This window comes from Solanum dulcamara, chromosome 8, assembly GCF_947179165.1.
Source record: "Solanum dulcamara chromosome 8, daSolDulc1.2, whole genome shotgun sequence".
Classification (NCBI taxonomy): Eukaryota; Viridiplantae; Streptophyta; class Magnoliopsida; order Solanales; family Solanaceae; genus Solanum; species Solanum dulcamara.
Window position 1 is genome coordinate 2,092,051 of NC_077244.1, and position 21,185 is coordinate 2,113,235.

Below are 21,185 nucleotides of genomic sequence, written 5' to 3' on the forward strand. Positions count from 1 at the left end.
TACACCAAGATACATAGTGGCAATATGTGTCTTACGTGACAGTTTACGTCCTTCATATATTATGTCACGTAGGACGTGTGTTTACTTGTTCAACTTTATATAAGTTTAAGCGTTTATTTGTGCACACCCAAAATTAAAGGGCGATATTAGTTGAAGTCAAATTAAAAGAGCACATTTATATATATTATGCAATATCATTGCTATGTTTTGAAAGCTCAATAATATCACTATAACACGTTATTAAGGGCATAGCTATTTATGAAAATTCTTCTTTTTCTCGAAAAATGAATAGGCCCCAACAAAGCCCAAAATACAGAATCTCTATTCAAGATTTTGAAAGTAGCCCTTCCATAAAATTGGGCCTACAGCCCATCCATGATGGGCTTTTAGCCCAAAAAATAGACTCCTCCGACCCGACCCGACCCGGGGAAAAAACCATGTCGCCCTTTCCATCTCTTTCAATCTTATTGTAATTCAAGTTCAAGAATCAATTTTTGTAGCCTCACAAAGAATGTTAGTACTATATATCTGATTTCTGTTCATAATTTATTATTAAAAATAAAATTTTGAGCAAAAAATAAATAAATTATATATATGGCTTCCACAATCGCCTTTCTTTCATTGCAATCCCCAAAATGTTACAAAATAAATCAAACATTTCTTTGTTCAAATTCCCTTTTAAAGTTGAAAAAGCAAACATCTTTGTCCGCTAGACAATTCAAGAATCTCAGGAGCCACAAGTTTCAAGCAAAACCCTTAATTTTTGCAGTTCAATCCAATTTCTTGAAAGGTGCAATCTTTATCTAGTCATAATATTGCTCATGTAGTTTTTTGTCCTGGGATTTCTGTTATTAGTATATGTTGAACTGAGGGTTATCGGAAATAGTATCTCTGTGGCTATCACAGTCTATTTGATGTTATCTAGGAAGTTGTATATTCAAAATTTTAGGAAACATAGAGCCTAAATGTTTCCAAGAAATATTGAAGAGAATTCATTGACATAGTATTGATTGATGAGATGCGCGGTGGAGTTAGGACAACTAGAAAGTTTGGAGACAGGCCCTAGAGTCTAAAAGTTTTAGGCTTAGCAAGACTAAAACAAAGTGCAAATAACGCATGAGGCACTAGTCATACCCAAGAGAGGAAGCTTCAAGTATATTGGGTACATAATCCAGGGAGACGGGGAGATTTGACGATGATGTCACATTGTATTGGATTAGGGTGGGTGAAATGGAGGCTCACCTCTGGGGTACTGCGCGATAAGAATGTGGCTTGTTTATGCTTTTTCCAAAACCTGGATAGACATGTCTTACAGGACATACATGATATATTAGAATGTTCCAATGGGGCGTGAAATGTTAGTATTTGGACTTTTTAACAATTTGACTGCATTCGAAGCAGTTTGACCAGAATGCTTTTTCCTTGCATTGAGACAAGTACTTATGCTTCAGGTTCAGTGGTGAAGAATTTTTTTAACATATTTCTTCGAAACTCAAAACTTATCCTTTGGAAGTGCCAATGCATAGAGTCTTTGTGGGCAATTGTTCTGGAAGTTAGTACTCCACAAAAGAAGGCTTTTTTTCCCGCACATTTGTACTCAAAGAACAAGATACTATTATTAGCATTCTTTATGTCCTGTTTTGGGAGAATAATATATAAAGTCTTAGTTAGGAAAAAAAACATATTTCAGTTAGCTATGTATAGAACAGTACGTTTTTCTTTGCTTTATTTGACATGTAGTCTAATCAGGGGTGGAACTATCCTTGCCCGAGGGGTGTCAAGCGCGACACCCCTCCGCCGGAAAATTACAATGTATATATAGGTCAAATTTTGGCTTAATAAATATATATACAGGTGCTGACACCTCTAGACACAAGCTGAAAGTTTAGTGCTTTGGCTAAGGGGTTGCAGAATAGTACTTTTTGACTGCAGCCATTTTTTTCTTTTTTAAACAACTTAAACAATACGCACTTTACACATTATTATGTATCTCGTTTGATTATAATATAACTACCTTCTGCTTTCGTTAGTAAAATTTATTTTGTTAGCTTTCTCGTGTGTTTACTTCCTTATATTTTGTGACCCCTTAATAAAAAATTTGGCTCTGCTGCTGAAATCTTAATAGTTCTTCAAACTGCATGGAGAGTTGGAAAAGATGGAGTTGAAGCTGGAACCAACATGGTACCTGTAAGTTGTGATGGTGATACAAGAACATGTTTATTAATTTACGGAATTGCATATTCTTCTTTTCTTCTTATTTTGATGTTGGATGTCATCCACAACTTGTTTGGTACTGAGGTGGAGTTATTGTTGTGGTTGTTGATGTTAGGATGCCATCCCAAGACCAATAGCCAGGATTTGTGTGACTGTAGTTGGAGCGGCCTTTGCTCTCTTTGCACTCAAATCATTCCTGTCGACAGTTTTCTTCGCGTTGGTACGTTTCCAGCCCTTCATTTCTGCATGGATTGGAAAACTTAGCTACTACTTTGGAATCACAAGTCACTTCTTTGGTGAAAGTTGTCATTGTTGCAACCATGGGCGGAGCTAGGGTATCATAAGGGGATTCATCTGAATCCTATTCGTCGAAAAATTACACTATATATATAGTAAATGTTTTACCTCCTTGACTTCTTCGTATGTTTACTCTTTTATTTTTTGAATCCCCTTAGTGAAAATCTTGGCTCTACTATTGGTTGCAACAATAAAAACTTCTTGTATTAGAAGAGTTGGGGAGGGGTAACTATCCACTGAGTTTCAAATCTGCATTACTGGCCCTCGGGGATCAACAAAGATAAAAAAAGAAATACAACTTCTGATACTACTTAGTGCGGTTGCCTGATAAAAACAATACAGCCAAAAACCTCAATTTGATCCTTCTCTAATGCGGTTGGAACATTCAGAAGTTAGTCAATGCTCCATGCCTGCTTTTCGACATTGTTCATTGTTTCCTTTCTTAGCTATTCAAAAGAGATCTTCAAACTAACTTCTATTCATTGATAACAATAACATACACGGAGTAATCCCACAAGTGAGGTCTGAGGAGGGTAGGGTGTACACAGAATCGCAGACCTTACCCCTATCTTTGTGAGCTAGAGAGGCTGTTTCCGATAGACCTTCTTCTCAAAAGGCCATACATTCAGTTAGGAAAAGGTTTAAGCAGATAGAATTTGATAAAAACTTTTGTTCATTGACGACTAAAAATATTCCTCGTTAATGCACAGGCGATGATGGGAGTCATTTACTTTGGATTCATAGCCTTGAACAAGGACGATGGTCCAAAAGGCGGTGGAGACACCGCTTCTGTTGATGATAGTTTAGAAGAAGCAAGGAGAATAATGGAGAAGTACAAGTAATAATGCAGAAAGGGAACTTGTCGCGGTAATTTTCAACATCTCCGGCTCTTTCAAAATAGGCAGTAGGCCTTCAAATCAAGTCATAAAGGAATCCTCTATCTTCTTGAATATATTGGTTTGTAAGGTAATGTTTTACAGTTGATTGTAAATTTTCTGAGTCTCTTGTATATCTCACATATTTGATCTAAAAGGTTGCATTATTTCAGTTTAATGGCTCTTATGGTGATAAAGAAACAGTTGCTCTTTACCATAGTTAATGACAATCCTGGGACAATGATACTTAATATACAAGTTGGTAGTTGATTTTTAAGCAAAAGAAAGGTATATCAATATACCTGCATCGAATCGAATGTTTATACCAAATCAATTCAACTTGTCATCATTAAGTGATTTAATGAAGTAAAAAATATGAATTAGTTAATCATGGTTAAGTGAGGACTGCATGTTCAGTTGTGGGCTCAAAAAGTTTCAAACTTCACTCCTTTGGGTCCTCAAAAGGCGCAGTCAGATGGGTGTGATTTACGAGAATAACTTTGAAAATGTGGTCTTCAATTTTTAATCTTGTTTGTCAAACTTTTGACGTTAAAGGTCAATCGAATTCGAATGTAAAAGAGATTTATATTTTTCGTTAGAAAAAGTAACGGATGGTAAATGTGTTGTTCCTTTCTACAATAAAAATAAAATTTTAAATAAAGTAAGAATATCAAGACAAACAACTAACACCTTTGTCTTCAATTCAAGCAAAAAATAAAAAAAGAAACCCCCAAATTAATCAACAAATTAACCATCTCAAGATACTTGTATTTGGTGCATCCCGATATATATATATCTTGAATACATGAGAGTAAATTAGGTGTAATTTATTTTTGATACACTGTATCTAAGTGTGATACCCTCCCTGACTCTGGGATACACAGATTCTCGCATACCCTTCCTAATCTGATATGAAATTATTAATTAGTGAAAAAATATGTAATTATTTCAAACTACAGTGAGAATTAGTAAATATGGTAAGAATGTTTGTGAAACTAGATAGTTTTTCCTTTAATAATTTAACTTGATTTGATAAATGAGCAAATAACAGAATCAAATCGAACTACGTGCATCCCTTAGCTACTTTTACTGTGTTCTGCTCTTGACCATATCCTCATTGATTGTGAGAGATTTTAGGTCCGCTTTTTGCCTTACATCACTCATTTCACATTATGTCAAACTTGGCTTCTTTTTTTTTTAAAAAAATATCTTTTCCAATAAGCACACATCCGTATTTCAACAACATTTATCTTGTGATAACACATTCATGCTTCATATATTGGATGAACTAATGGACAACACAGCACAAGAGGTGCCATAGTGCTCAAATATAAGATCAAAAACACAAACCTAAGTTTCTGCAGAATAGTTGAGAATCGAAGGATGAATAGATCATGTCCATACAAGGACGATGGAAACATGACAGCAACAACAACTACGCCAGGGACCAGCTTTATGAATTCCCATTTCTTCATTTAAGCTCATCACATCATCATCTTATCATAAAAAACATGAATGAGGATAAATTCCAGGAAAATTTGGAATGGTCATTACAAACCCAGATTCTTCTTAGATGATATACAGTTGGTAGCATTTTGGGGGAAGGAATGCGTTTACAAGTGAACTCAAGGAAGAGTGATGATTACAACAATTACGTCTCAATCTCAAGCAAGTTGGGGTCGTCATGGAACGGGTCATTATTTCTTACTGGCATAAGAGCACCGGTAAAATGTATAAATAATACATAATTACAACAATGGGATACAATAGTTACTAGAAAAAAATACACAAAAACAAGGGCACATAGGACATCTTTTACCACTCAGGTCTAGGAACACCCAAAGCAGCTTCTTATTGAAAAGGCACTTGTTGGTTTAGGCAATAGCTCAGGCTCAGTTTTATTGCGTGGTAGCTGCTTAAAGAAGGCTTTTACTGCTCCAGTGACCCCATCTTCGTTCTCCATAGCTTTGGCTAGCTCAATCGCCTGCTCCTTTACCTGTGCACCATCTCATTAGTTGATAACAAAAACATTTCAAGCTTGGTCATGATTTAAACATCCGAAATAGTTCATGAATGAAGAGGATAAGTTTTCGGCAGAGATAGTACATGATAACCTAGCCAAAAGTCAGTTTTTGAGCTTTTGCTCATTGATTTAAACATCCGAAATAGTCCACGAATGAAATAGGAGGATTATGTTTTCAGAGCCGAGATGACACATGATAATCTCACATAAAGTCAAAGTAGCTTCTTCTGTGTTGAAATGTGTGACCATATCATCTAATAGCTTAAGTCGTTAAAGAAAGTACACCACTAGCTTCTTACATGCAGACTTTATTCTTTTCAATGATCCAAGCACATGGAAAACATTTTTAATACTAGGTGATGGTGAGACTAGAACCCAAGATCTCTGCCTGCTCTATTATCATGTTGAAGTGTGACCATCTCATAAAAAATCTGAAGCTATTAGGAAAGTACACTTTCATTTACTTAATTATGTCTCCGACAACCGTAGACTATTGTAAGGACTTGAGCAAGCATTTAGCACATAACTTCATCAGATTACACTACAAGATATTGCGCTAAAGATTTCAGTAAAATACCTGTGGATTAAGCATGAATCTGATTGCATGGACCAGCTTGTCAAGTGTAAACTGATCAGCTGGTATGGGTAGAGGGCCTACACCTCTGGCATTCACCCTTTCCCCCCAAAATGGCTGGTCACCAAAGAAAGGGACAATAGTTGTTGGACACTGTAACCGAATAAAGGTGATAGGTTACAAGTGGAACCAAAAGATATTAGCAGGGAAATGAACATACAAAGTTTGAAACACTACCGCAGCTTTAAGACCAGCAGCAGTTGTTCCAGCACCCCCGTGGTGCACCTGAAAAGAAAATTATCAGGGTAATTAACGGTTTTCTAAATAACTACAAGTTCCTGACTCTCACACTTATCTCTATAACATTGACAAACAAATCTCTAACTGGACCAAAAACTGCTGTTTTAACAATAACTAAACCTTAACCTTAACTAGTTGGTATCATGTATACAGATCCTTACTTTCATCATGTTATGTTGTTCTAAGCAAAATCAATATCTATGTTAACAAGCAAAATACACAAAAAAGGAGGTGGACAAATCTTTCAATTGAAGCACAGTAATTCATTGAAATAAACATAATGAATTATTATGAAGTGACAGAGATTTGAAATATCCCATCGTTCCAACCCCTCACTCCAAGGCAGTTTATAACTTAATAGCACGATAAAATATCAAGTCCCCAACTAATCAAAGTACCAAACTCATAGTGCTATTACTTGCAACAACATTACTTATCTGTCCCATAGAATTGAAAAAAGAAAAGAGGTGGCAGAAAGGTTTTTTTTTTTTTGAGCAGGTAACATAGCACAAAGATTATGATGAGAGTCCAATGCTTTATCACATCCTTCAAGAGAGAGAACTGGTAATCTAACTGTTTTTCCTAGCACAGAAAAGGCTCACAGAATATGCATAAGAGCAACTACTCATTCCAAACAATTGCTCTATCACTTTAACATTACATATCTGAGTTGACCGGTGTTCCAGACAAATATGCTCTAGTTGATGGATACATCAATAACAGTCTAGAAGTCTTCAAACTTAGAAGCTTTAGTGTTGGAAAAGCAATATGGGTCATGCACACAGACCCTCTTTCTAATAATTCAGAATCCAATATTAAAGAGAGCATGGATGCACTGCCAAAGAAAGAGAAGTACAATCGTAGTAAGAAATACTATGGGAAATATTTTATTGATCTTAAATTGATAAAAGAGAGCTCCCGATCTTGTGAATAAGATTCTCAACTCTCTCAAATATTCCACTCATTTCATTTCCAAACAGTCTAGCATATACACAAGAACAGACTTATGATCCAGCCTCTAATGACTCTAGCCCAGGCAACTTGCTAAGTCCCGATTCAAATCGGTTGTCAGTCTCCAGCTTGTCTCTTCCTATGTTTCCTTAAGCCACCTTTTATTTTATTATGAATAGCTTAAAGAAGAAAGAAAACAGTAATGGAAATAATAAAGAAACAAAAAATCAAGGTAGTAAAGTCTCACCACTGCGGCACACTGTAAGAAAAGCCAATCATGGGGACAGTTGTCGAGCAAATACACAAAATCTTTTGGTTCCGCCACTGAGACACAAAGAAAAGCAGGTAAATAAGCTGAGAATATCCTCTCACAGAGATGATCTACAAATATTCAAATACACAAGTGCTATAGAAAAACGAACAGGTTATTGTCATAAGCAGAATAAAGTAAATGCAGGAGAGAACTTACAGTTTCCAAGGCCACCCCATCCTTTATTAATGATTCCCCTTTGATTAGTGATTTCGAGTGCTTTAACAATTGTCTCAGTCATTCTCTGTGGATCTTGAACAGGCTGAGATTTGAAGAAATAAGTTAAAAGTAGAAGATGGATCTGAAGACAGGATATCATACAGAAATTTGATTTGTAGGACGAATTAGTATGAAGGATATTTAAAATTATTTGAATTGTATCTTAAAAACGCTTAGAAGGTAGTTGGTGTAGCAGACCCTTTCCTGGTGAGCCTGCATACATTTTTGAGTTTTGATATGCACTTAATGTGGAGAAAAATGTCTGAAGTGAAGGAATAGATTGTCGAACACAGTTCAAATTACACACATATGTCTAACCACCGGAGTCCAACTGCAAGGGTACAACAAGAAGAAGTCACCATTTCAAAATCTTCCTCAGCATAACCAAAGAAGCGGCTGATGGTTACATGAGGAGAGAATTTGCGTTCTGTGTTTTTCCTTTTTATTTTTGTTGGATCGAGGGAAGGGGAGAAGAGGATAGATAGAGAAAATATTATAAAGAAAACAAGGCTCCAGGAAACTCACAAGACTACCAAACCCAATGTATATGGGCTTTGGACCAGCTTCAAGCCAATTAACAAGTGATTCTGGAGGTTCATAACCCGTCGCAAGATCAAGGAAGCAAAATCCCACCACATCAATCTTAGGTCCCCAATCTGCAAAAGTCAGACAGTATAAAGCTAGAGTTATAACTTAATTAAGAAATCATGGCAGTTCATAGGAGTAACTGAATATAAAAAGGGATTTACCATATAGTATTTAAACTATGAACTATTAGACCTTCAGAACTAAGTTAAGGTTGAGAATCAAAAGGACGTGTATATCAGATTAACAGAAAATCTGAAGAATGAATACCTTTTGGTTTAGGAACAAGATGAGGACTCCAAATATATGCATGTGGTATATCCAACTCAGAGCCTTGTGAACCACTTAAGTATGTGACTGGTCGTAGTTTCAGTTTTTTCTTTCTAAGATCATTTATCATGTCACGTATTCCTAGCCATATCAAGGAGTCAACAATCTGATATGATAGCTGCACAGTTCATAAAAGAGCAAACGTGAACAGAAACCAACCATTTTCTTTAAAGTGGGAAAGATGGGAATGGGAGTTAGAAAAAGAGTACAGCACTGCATTGCAACATCACAGAAACAGTAAACACGAGACACAAAAGGCAGATGCCAAAACCCAACTTACCCTATATCCAGCTGGTTGCTTAACACGGGACAGAGGATGAGGAAATTCAGAAGTTGGCCTGTAAAAAAGATAAAATGATGCTTAGTGATAAGTAAAGACCAAGATCTAACTTGTCAGCAAGATATCTTAATTGAAGTGAATAAAATGAAAAACTAAATAGCTTCTCAAGCCTCTATTACCCAAGCAGACTTACGTCCATGGCATTGTGAAAAATATATGAATTGGGATTTGCAATGCTTCTGCAACATGTACATGCCCTGAGATGGAATTCAATGTTAGTAGGATTTACTACTCTTTCATCACATGAACATCTATATACATCTGAAATGTTTGATCAGCAAAACAGCTTTGCAATGGAACCCCCAACAGGTTGAGATGATCTTCTATGAACAAAATAAAACTAGCATACATAACACTAGAACATGTTATATTGTTGCCTCATATGCCAAACCCTATGGCCACAAACATGAATATCAACTAAAGATTCAATTGTATTAGCTGTAACCCGCACACAACCACTCTTCAGATCTGACTACATGCCTTTAACCGCAAGAACTAAAACTTGTAGGTCAATCATGTGTATTTACCACTCCACAATAATGCTTCTAACCCAATGAACAAAATTAACGACTATTCGTCATAACTCCAGATCAAGATGATATTTCAAAGATCTAAAGTAATGGTGGATATACACATAAGACGCATCTTCCAAGTTTAAAGTGAAATACACAAATTGACTACACACTTGTCAGTTATCAACATTATTAATTGAACACATTTGCTGGACTAATATGTGATTACTACTTTTATACATTTAAAAGTTGAGTTCATGAGCACCAATTCAACATAAGAATTTAAACAAAATCTCCAGTATAGCAGTCATTTGTTTTCATTAAATGCGAATAACTGTACGAATTAATAAAATTCTCAGAGACAGTTTCTTTTCTGTGATTACAGTCTCTCTGATTGCCAAATGTCGTACGAGTGAATCTGTTCTCCACCAAATTGACGGAGCAAAGATTGAGATATATTATAAACCTCTTTACCGTATGCTGCAAAGAAAAGGATACACCACAGGCTTGACATACAGATGGAGAGTTTTCCCTACTATATGGGGTAATATAATTTATACTGTCCAAGCATTGTTCACTTTAGTTGCCCATTCCAATAAGATAAAAAGCTTACTATGTGCTTTTGAGTCAGTATCTGAAATATTTATTCAACCTTTTGGAGTAACATCTTTCCATTCTTTCTTATCACTTATAATACTATTGATTCAACCTCTTAAAACAACTTGATAAGAATATCAGCACATACAAAAGGTTGACTATGACGAAAATAGGAAAGAAAGGGGCAAGCCAGTATATAAACAAGGAAAAGAATAGTATCGAAGATGTAGATAAACTACTAATCTTACCATATGCTGGGGGATTAGCAATAATTGCATCTGCTTTGAAGGGAACTCCTGTATCCATATCAGGTTCTTTGCAGGCTGGAAGTAGAGAGTATATAATCTCCTTCATCTGATTTCTCTGAACAGGGATTTCTGAAGGTCCGGAAGGTAAGAATCCTTTGTTTTTTACCATGTCTGTAAATGCAAGAAGAAGAAAATTGACATCATCTGATAGAAACTATACATTTAATGACTGTAAGCATAAGGGATGACTACACCAGATATACATTGCCAGATAGACCAGCACAAATGCAAGTATGGAATTCATCTCCCAAATAATACGAGAGAAAAAATACTATTCATCAAATTTATGTCCAAGTGAAATCACAAAAAGTAAATCTGCAGGCAAAGCAAAGCTAGGGGCAAATGATGCAGTCGTTTAGTTCAGTGTGTATAAAGTGGCAACTTCCACAGAACATATCTGTAATGAGTTAAAGAAAAAGATGAAGTGCATTTACGCAATGCAATAAGATGCTTATCTGAATTAGAAAGATAATAAGACGTTGAAGTGCATGCTTATCATTAAGTTATCCTTCGTGATTATTTAATGTCAAGGTTATCCATTAGCATGTAAAACAAGAGAAAGCTGGTTCTCCTCCATTTATTTCACACTGAACACAGTGGAAAAAAGATTATGATGAGCAAGTTAATCAATCTGACAACATAGTTCAATTTTTTAATAAAAATAGGAAATATCCATTGACAAATGAACAGCAATCACACAAAGGTCAAGCAAGACAGGAGATCCGAAATAGATTGCCAGATCAGTTACAGCACAAACAGGAACTTAGGAACATACATCCAGCCAAAATTTTTGGATCACCCCCAAGGGGATAGAATTCCAATCCAGCAGTCAAGACAAACTCTTTGAAATTTGCATGGGTCGCCAACCTCACTCGATGGCCGAAATCCTGCATCAACAGTTCTGTCAAGAAACTAACAGACCACATCATACTCTTTCCAATATGACACAGATTGACAAATCACTACAAGTTTTTTTTCAGGAGAAGTTATCAAATCAAATCCAATTTCTACAACAAAGTTCGGGTCAGACAACCAGCAGCAATGAAACAAGACTTGGACAGGGTTGATAGGGTGCAGGATGTTGAGTATCAAGATCTAGCATTCAGAAGGCTGGATCATTATAAATTATTGGCATTGCAGCAAAAATGAAAGGATGGAAACCACAAAAAGAAAATGTGGCATGGCCATGTTTCCATTGCAGAACTCAATATATAGAGAAACACACATATCTATCAGAAAGATCTCCTAATTTGTTATCACCAAATTGACATGCAAAGAGCACCTATATACATATCGACAACCTAGGGACACCCTTAGCTTGTACATATACAATCTGATTGCCAAATGATATCGAAGTACCTGCAGACGCTTGCCAATTGCAGTAAAGGGCTGCACGTCACCACGTGTTCCTACAATAAGTATTACAATCTGCATAGGTGGAAAATATTGAAGTTCTGTCGCATCAAGAGGTTCATCCTCAACTGCAGTATGTACACTTTCAGATCCAGTTCCAACCACTTCGGTGGTTTCAACATCACCCGGGATTTCAAATTCCACAGTACCATCATCTTTGACAGTAGCTATTCTCTTCAACAATTTGAGCTGCAGCACTTTAAGTGGTTAACACACATCACACAGATAACTGAATTTTTTGTCCATCCTTTTGATAAGATTAACAAAAAAGGTATTACAAAATCAAGTAAATTTATTGCAAACAACAGAGGATAGACAAACCAAATAATATAATGAGGCCATAAACATAAAAGATCGATAAAATGACGATATTGCATTTTGGCTCTAAGATACAATTATATGTCTGCGAAGAACTATCATGTCAATGAGATTAAAAAAGAAAACATTTACCCTAACTGCCATACTTTAATGAACATGGAGCAATAGACGTTGACTGCATACCTTTATCCACTCAGCAATAACCCCTATGTATTTAATTTTTTATCAATCATGATTTAGCCTGGCTGACCATAAAACGTGATATTATGGAAAGTTATCTTTGGTATAGAATTGCTTGATTCTTTATTAGGTGTACACACTAACTTTTTTATTGGTAAGTGCGCACACTTCAAATTATCACATACAGGTGGCGAGTTTGACCTTGAATAGAAGTGAAGAGATTGAAAAAGGGTAATAGAGCTCCTATTAACTACAGGTTGTTTCCTGTTCGTTTAGGAGCTCCACTAACAGGACTTATTACTTGAGAAAACCCAAACAATAAACTCATAATAGAAAGCTATGACAATATACAAATATTAGCAAATGACTGTGTCTACTTCTTGCAACATAGTTTTTGATATGTCTTGAAATCTAAGTAGCCAATGTTCTCCTGTAGTCTAAGGAATATCAGGGACGATTCGACACCTCTTTTTCTATTTAGGCCTCTACGTGACCTCTTCAGGAAACATGCTTTTGAGTCAAATTGTGCTGTTATATATAGATTAATATAAGAATCAATACAATACTCCATTCCTATATTTCTTTAGGGTACGATTACTCCTCTTTCTTTAGGCCTCTAAGGCCCCAATGGTTTGCACGAAATAGAGGTCTTCATCTTTAATTATTTAGATCTCAATCATCAAGTCTATTTGTTTCTTAATCTCAAATCTTTTTTTTAAAACTGGTAATGTTTTAAAAAAAAAAAAAAAACATGCTAGGCACCCAAAAAGAGAACTACAAAAAACAAAGGAAAGTATTACAAAGAGCCTAAAGATCTACTCTTGGTTCAACTTCACCTATACATTCCTCTTTACACCAAAAAAGAAAGGATACAATACAATTCCATTTAACTTTCTAAATGGAATTAAACTTATCCTCAAAACATCTCCCATTCCTCTCTCTCTCTCCACATTGTCCACCATATGCCGTCAAGAAATGCCTGCTTTGTAGCAAGCAGCCAAATAGGATGGACATGCACATATTTCCTGCCAATATTTTAGGAGTAATCATAATGCTACAGTGAATGTGTTTGCACAAAAGCAACATCCCAGATTCTGGATAACAGATGAAGAGTCTTGCCAATCAGATCGTTTAGATGGAAAGTTACAATAATAGGCTTAAAGAAAGAAAGCAAGGGAAAATGGAAAAGAAAGGCAAGTTATGTTCGACAGAAGGGACTGCAGAGAAGAGAAATAGAGAATAATAAGAGTGCAAAAAAATAATGACATGGTATGCTTATCATAAAAGAAAAAAAAAATAAGCTTGATGTGACATGATGAAATCAACAACAACAACCACATACCCAGTGAAATCCAACAAGTGGGATCTGGGGAGGGTAGAATGTACGCAGATCTTACCACTACATCATGGAGATAGAGAGGTTGTTTCCAAAAGACCCTCGCCTCAAAAGTGTCGGCCCAAAATAAGAGAGAAAAAACAATATATATATCACAATGACAAAAACAAACCATTATGCATTATACCTTCTGTTGTTCAGAAATTTTATTATCAAAAATTTTTGCTGCCTCTTGAACAAATCCGCTACCATGTGTCGGTGTCTCAGTTTTTGATCTTCCCAACTTAACATGATCTGAAGGTGCTTGTGGCTTCTCAGAACTCAAAATCTCTAGAGGCAATGTATTTACTCTTGTAAGTCCCATCCCAGGGGTCCCTAGCACATTAAATTGAAAGCTTGCAGTCAGCTTCAGATGGTCCATTTCAAAAAGCTTCAGAGGTCACAGTAATCAACAGCATTTCCAGTTGCACAACTTATGAACAGTCACTTTCTAATGGTTATGCATAATACAGAACAAGAATTTGGCAATTGGCATTGCAATAGCTGGTGAGACCTATCTGAAGAAATTCCTACCCATTTTTCATATCAACATGTTTTTTCTTTTTTTTCTCAAATATAAAAGGAAAAAAAAGGCGTCGTTGCAAATTAAAAAATCATCTCTTCTCATTGACTGTCAGACATTGAACGAACAAGATTAGGCAAGAAAACGCTTACCCCTATAAGTGTTCATCTACTTTGCCTACAAGAAGGGAGAAATAAGAAGAACTTTTGACAAGTGACACAAACCTTTGAATTGAGCCACAAGAAAAAAGACGAAAATGACTTGAGAGATAAGCATTAAAAATGACATGGAAGCTCCTACATGATTATAAGGATAAAGATCAAAGTAAGTATCCACCATCCCTTTTTATGTGATACTCTTTCCTTTTTAGTTTGTCCAAAATATGTTTGGAATTTTATCTTGATATCACCATTTTGCTCTTTACTGACATGACTTGTTTGAACACAACTCAATATAAAAGCTGATTTTTTTATTAGAGGTGAATGATAAAGGAGCATGCAGAACTCTTACCATCCCTCATTAAATTGTTGTCTTGCTAGTATGGTCAATTTTGGTACTTCACCTACATTAGCTTATGTATCAAAAGACTTCCCTTTATTTCTTTTCTAGAATTCTTCTCTAGTAAAAAAACACTCATATCAAATAAGATGCAGAGAGTAACATGTATTACAGTTCAGATAGATGGATGGGCATTTCGACACACTAACATCCACTACTAATTCTCAATCACGGAGAGAAAAATTTAAACTTGCAAAGATTCCGCTAGCCAGTAGAAATAGATAAATTCTACAACAAATAATCAGTGTAATCCCACAAGTGGGGTTTGTAGAGGACAGAATGTACATAATATAGATAACTTCCAGTGTTTTTTAGATCTATTTTACATAATTTTACAAAATATCAGACTGGAATAAGCTTAAACGTAGCAACATGGACAGTACGGATCCATTCATATAGCCAACCCTAACTTTTTTGAAATTGAGGCATAATTTTCTGTCTTCTTGTTTAAAGATTTGGCTACTAAAATGCTATAAAATAGCTCCACAATGACAGTCGTAAAATATACTAGTAGTATTACTATCAAATCAAGACAAGCTTAATGGAGCAACATGGACAGTATGGATCCATTCAATATAGCCGAAGCTAACTTGCTCGAAATTGAGGCAAAGTTTTTGTTTGTTTGCTTGCCTATTTATGGATCCGGCTACTAAAATGCTACACAATGACTGTAGTAAAATATACTACTCCCTCTGTTTCAAAATGTTTGTCTCATAGTTTAAGAAAGTAAAGAATGCTTTTGAATCTTGTGGTTTTAAATTGAGGAAAAATAGAATTAAAGAATTGTCAGAAAAGGAAATATGCAATTCATAAAGCGGATCCCAACTTGCTTGAAATTGAGGCATTGTTGTTGTTTGTTTGCTTGTTAACTAAAATGCTACAAAATCGCTTCCACAATGACAATCCTAATATATAGTTGTAGTAGTATCAGACTGGGATAAGCTTAAATAGAGCAACATGAACAGTACAGATCCAATTCATATACCCAATCGCAACTTGCTCGAAATTGAGGCACTGTTATTGTTTGTTTGCTTGCTTGTTTATCGATTCCGCTACTAAATTGCTACAAAATTAAACAAACCTGAAGAATCAGTACCGCCATTGGAAACTGAAGCAGCAACTGCCTCACTACTGTCCACGTCAGCAGCCGTACCACCACCAGCACCGGCAGTATTACTGTCATTTTCCTTCTCAACGCTCACGGATACTTCACCGGAGCTAGAAGATAAGCTCGGCCGGTCGGATTTCGTCGACGGTTCAGCCATCGGCACCTCCGGCGAAGTTTGCTTCTGATGATCCAGATTCTCAAACTTATCAGAGCTCTAAAGATATTTTTTCCAAACTAAAAAAAACGAAACATAAAGAAAGGGGAAAATAACACTTACTCTTTTGAATGTTTGAAAAGTAGGTGAAAAAAATCTTCTCAATCACGATATTTAAATGTTAAAAGATATATATAAAAAAACTTGATTTGACTTTCAAAATTTTATTGGTGCAAGTAAATTGAGATAAAAGAAGTAACACATATTATTTTAAAATAAGGTTAAAAAAATATTATAAATTATAATAATTAATAATTTGAAGTTCTTCAAAAATATATAAAAATTTGGCTGATTCTTGAACTTCTATCTGTGCCACGTAAATTGAAACATAAAAAATAATATATGTTATTTAAAAATTATTATAAATCACAATAATTAATAATTTTAAATATTTAAAAAATATATATTTTTTAAAATAATTATCTAAATTTTATTTACATCACATAAATTAAAACTAAAAAATAACATATATTATATCTATCCTGACACGAATTCTCATGTCTAGTTAGAAAACATACAACAATTATGGATTGTTGTCAGCGCTCAAGATATGAACTTCAGAGAGACGCGAATGGTCTCAATGTAAATTGCTGGAATTAACCCCCCGCCCCCCTCCCCTCCCCCCCCAAAAAAAAACATAAGTATTTGCGCGTTTTGTTTTAAAGAAAAATTATAGTTATACACATTATATTCCTATATTTTTAATTATTTTCTGTCATTTAAAAAAAATTCAAAGATTCCTCTTTTGATAGATAGAAATAATTTTGATATATCGCGATTTAATACATAAGTCATTTTCATGATACATCGCTAGTTGATACAAACCAAACACAGAATATATTAGTAAAACATAAGTTTTACTACTATTTTTGTTGTGTTTATGATATATTAGGTGTTATAAACTGATTCATAAGTTTTATTGATATTACGATATTTGGTTTGTATCAACTAGCGATGTATCATAAAAAGAACTTATGTATCAAATCGCGATGTATTAGCATCATTCGTATGTATCAGAAATATAAAAAAAATCGAATAATTAACAAAAAAATCGGGATAAATTATAATTGGGCTTTTTCACTATGAGATTTAAGTAAAATACCCTTGTTTAAATGGTCCAAAAAATACAATTTTTGTTCACTTTTATTTATTCACAATTTTAAATTTTGCAGGTTTTTTAAAAGATAATAATAAAATGAGTATTTGAAAACAATATTCAAATTAATTAATATATAATCTTCGATATTGAAAAATAATTTGGTATTAAGTAATTAATAACAAGGATAAAACATGAAAACATTAATTATCTTTTTCTTTATATATTAAAAGTGGCAAATAAAATTGAAAATTTATTTTTAGAACACTGGACATGTAAACGTGAACGAAGGGAAAAAGGGAAAAAACTCAAATATGTCATCGAACTTTGAGAAAAGATTCATTTATGTCATTCGTTAAAAGTTTGGCTCATCTATGTCATTGTCGTTTGAGAAAAGGTTCATCTATGCCATTATTTTTTAATTCTGATTTTGCAAAACCACCAAAATAACTTTTAACACTTTTTTATTGGAGTTTTGAATCAAATATAATTTTTTTTGCTTCTCTTTCTTCAAAAACACATGAAAAGCATCAAGAACTCCAAATTTTCAATTCCTTCGATTTTTCTTAGACTTTTGAAACACAAGTTTGCAATATTCTTGTGGTCTCTTTTCCTTTTAATTCTAGTTGTCATTATTCTTGATCTCACTATCTCCATTTTAACAAAGCAAAAGTAGTTTTTATTTTATTTTTAAAAATAGTAACTTTAGTTTGTTTTTTTAAAAAAAAAAGTAACTTTTTGTGTTCATGGTCCATGCAAAATTTTATTTTAGTTTCTCTTAATTTTCATATTTGCAAAATTAACATTCGATTTATCAAATAGTAAGTACAATTTAAATCAAGCTATAATGTATTAAAGTTTACAAATTTAGTCATTTCAAAATCAATTTTAGATATACATAATTGATATTGAAAATATCCGTGTATGAAGTTTGGCAACAACAAACTTTCGATATTTTGCCTAAAACTTAGTTTGTCAATGCCTAACTTTCATTATTTTTATCTGAAATTATAATTATACATAAATATTGTCTTTATATTATAGAGGCAAAAAATCTACTTTTCGAAAAATCCTCCACTCAAATGATAGAAATCAAAAAAATTGAAGTAATTTTAAAATAATTAACTTAAAGGATGCTCAAGTCAAACAAATAATTAAATATATAATATTTTTAATTTTTCATCGCTGAGATTCCTGGATTTGCAAGTTTTCCAGTTGGAGAATCTTTATATACATGTGTTTATTTTTTATTTTTCGTTGTCATGAGCTGGAATATTTTGTTAGGAGTATAAAATATTGTGAGAAATATCTCAAGGGATTTGAATGTTTAAATTATACTTCATTAACTTCTAATTATTATTATTATTATTTATTTCCCACATGATGTTTAGTAAATTTTTGTAGGCGTTGATATAATTTTTTAATTTGAGATAAGATTTACGTACATTTTTTAATCAGATCTCATATGTGGATTTACATTAGATATGTTGTTTTTGATATTATCAAAGAACATATGAATTAGCGACAGATAAATTTTATAATTAAGTAGTAAAATTTATTGTTAATCCTATTTAGCAATGAACTATCGATAAATTATCAAATATTTTATAATTACGAACAATTTAGCAACAAAGTTTATAGATAAATTTAATTAATTTATTTTTTTAATTGTGCGATTAGTTTAAAATTGCGCGTGAAAAATTCACTTTGCGGCAAAGCGATAATTACTGCATAATAATCAATTTATTATTTATTACAGTGTAATAATCCGTTCATTATTAAATATCATTCACTACATAAACAATTTTTACCTCATAATTCCTGCATAACTTACTTTATTTTTTATGTATAAGAGTTTGTGTTTTTTATATTGCTTGATATGCGTTATTTGAGTCAAAGATTTTTTGGAAGTAATTTTTCTGTCTACATGAGGTACAGATAATGTTGCGTAAACTATATCCTCTCTAAACTTCGTAAAATTACGTTGAATATATTATTATTGTGTAAACATTTGTGGGATAAACATCTAAAGATAATGTCACAATAAAGTGTAACTTTAACTTTAATTCAATATTTTTTGTTATTTCTACGTTTAATTTATTCCTTATAGTTCATGCATGTATTACTGTTCTTGAACCCATCCAAGGATTGTAGCTATAAACCTTGTCTAGATGATTATAACGTTTTATTTCATAATGTATTGTATTTGATTCAAGGGTCTAATGGAATCAATGTCTAACACCCGCAAAGATATATAGGCCGCAAGGGTAAGGTATGTTGTTGTATTGTATTGTATTATTGTTTTGATGGATACAACGTTTGGATAAATTGTATTGTGTTGTTACATAATGTCATGTATAAGTAATTTGAAGGATAAATCTACGAGAAAAGTAGAGTATGAGGTGGAGTTATTATAAAAATTAAAAAGATAGGTAAAGGATAAAATAAGACTATTAGATGATTAAAAAACCCAGACAAAACGAGGTGAGAAAAGGTAACGATACGATTACACCAAACCGATCATTACATAAAATGAGATTTTTCGTCATTATATAATGATGAATTTAACATTATAAAATAAAAATAAAAATCAAAACAATTAAATTATTTAAACTAACGATGTAATACATGATTTAGAATTAGATGCTATATATTGATTTGCGCTGTATGTATGTGTACTTTGTTGGACATGACTTAAAATTAGATGCTACTATAAAATATTGCTTCTTGTCTGCTAATATAAAATAGTATTTGTTTTTGAATTCTACCTTTACTAATTTATAATTTTTGGCCAAGACAATATTTTGATTGTAATATGTTGGAAAAATTACTTTATGTTTTTATGTTTTCTCCTTAATCATACAATATGTTGAAGAGTTGTCTGTGGACAAACGATATCTGGTTAGGTTTATGTCTGGATCTTTAAGATTTATGGGCCGGCCGACCCTGACTATTTACATGAGTATAGAAAATCTATATTTGAGCGTTTCATTAGGTCCCTGATAGGATAGGGGAGGAATTACTAGAGCTGTCAAAATGGGTTGGCCCAACCCAATTCAATCCAACCCTAAAAGGCTAGCGAGTTAAATGGATTAGGACAGGCTAACCCTTTTAACTAAAGAGCGTATAAAATAGCAGCTCAACCCAACCCTAAGCGGGCTACGGGTTGGACGGATTGACCCTTCAGTCAAAAGATGAACAATGTTGACCTCTTAGAAAGACTATCGAACATTGATGTTACAACACCAATACGTAAAAAATTCGCATGTCCATGAATTTCACACACTTTAGTGGAATACTTACATAATAATAGAAAATGCAAGATACAACAATCAACAATCATAAGATTCATCAAAACAACATACATTACATGATCATTTTTTCATAAACTAGATAAAAAAGAAGAAATGAGAAATTAGGCATAAACGCAAAAGTAAAAGAGATCAAAGATTCATAGTTATAATAACTTCCTAATTGCTGAAGATTTGGCAAAATAAAATACTACTTAAAATATATATAATAAATATTTTTAAAATTCATGATCCACGGGTTGGCCTCTGAGGCTCGCGGGTTGAGCCCATGAAGCTGGTGGGCCAAATGAAACTGGGTTAAAAGGCCTCGTTCCTAAATGGACTGAAATTTTTTAGCCCAACCCCACTTAATTCAAGGGTTGGGTTGGGCCAGCCTCACACACCAAGCCCATTTTGATAGCTCTAGGAATTATTCTAGACCTTCATTGTTTGGGCTACAACTTCACCGAGCAGACTAGCATCTCTTCCCACTGTACATTTTTTGAACATATGTGGCAGGTTGTGTAAAGAAAAATAGAGTGTATGGGTTTGGAGTATAACGTTCCTCGTGTTGTCCATCACCATTGTTGTCTGGTGCTTCTTCTTTACAAAATGAGGAAGAAATAGATGTGATGCGAAAAAAGATCATTAGCACTAATGGTACGTATGTAAATG

The 21,185-nt window shown here is 33.8% G+C and overlaps 2 protein-coding genes across 3 annotated transcripts; one reads left to right on the forward strand and one right to left on the reverse strand.

Moving 5' to 3' along the window:
- Positions 1-503: 503 nt before the first annotated feature.
- On the forward strand, positions 504-3,564 carry LOC129899339 (uncharacterized). The gene is made up of 4 exons (XM_055974277.1): positions 504-790; positions 2,126-2,187; positions 2,330-2,434; positions 3,222-3,564. The coding sequence occupies exons 1-4, from the start codon at positions 595-597 to the stop codon at positions 3,351-3,353; spliced, it is 495 nt and encodes a 164-aa protein (XP_055830252.1). The 5' UTR covers positions 504-594; the 3' UTR covers positions 3,354-3,564.
- Positions 3,565-4,902: 1,338 nt separating this feature from the next.
- LOC129898584 (sterol 3-beta-glucosyltransferase UGT80A2-like) lies at positions 4,903-16,260 on the reverse strand. Of its 2 annotated transcripts, XM_055973176.1 has the most exons (15): positions 16,188-16,260; positions 15,884-16,091; positions 13,870-14,057; positions 11,795-12,037; positions 11,211-11,322; positions 10,376-10,546; positions 9,152-9,215; positions 8,959-9,016; positions 8,619-8,796; positions 8,289-8,419; positions 7,704-7,806; positions 7,482-7,558; positions 6,221-6,268; positions 5,987-6,136; positions 4,903-5,382 (listed from the first exon to the last, which is right to left on the reverse strand). In XM_055973176.1, the coding sequence occupies exons 2-15, from the start codon at positions 16,065-16,067 to the stop codon at positions 5,215-5,217; spliced, it is 1,875 nt and encodes a 624-aa protein (XP_055829151.1). In that variant the 5' UTR covers positions 16,068-16,091; positions 16,188-16,260; the 3' UTR covers positions 4,903-5,214. The 2 variants fall into 2 exon arrangements, with proteins under 2 accessions (XP_055829151.1, XP_055829149.1); XM_055973174.1 differs by lacking the exon at positions 16,188-16,260 and having other exon boundaries at positions 15,884-16,149.
- Positions 16,261-21,185: the final 4,925 nt, after the last annotated feature.

Coding starts and splice junctions, on each gene's coding strand:
- LOC129899339 (XM_055974277.1), top strand. CDS start 595: ATGGCTTCCACAATCGCCTTTCTTTCATTGCAATCCCCAAAATGTTAC. Junction 2,188..2,329: donor CTGGAACCAACATGGTACCT/GTAAGTTGTGAT, acceptor TGTTGATGTTAG/GATGCCATCCCAAGACCAAT. Junction 2,435..3,221: donor CGACAGTTTTCTTCGCGTTG/GTACGTTTCCAG, acceptor GTTAATGCACAG/GCGATGATGGGAGTCATTTA.
- LOC129898584 (XM_055973176.1), bottom strand. CDS start 16,067: ATGGCTGAACCGTCGACGAAATCCGACCGGCCGAGCTTATCTTCTAGC. Junction 12,038..13,869: donor AAATTTCTGAACAACAGAAG/GTATAATGCATA, acceptor AAAGTGCTGCAG/CTCAAATTGTTGAAGAGAAT. Junction 8,420..8,618: donor TCTTGTTCCTAAACCAAAAG/GTATTCATTCTT, acceptor TGACTTTTGCAG/ATTGGGGACCTAAGATTGAT.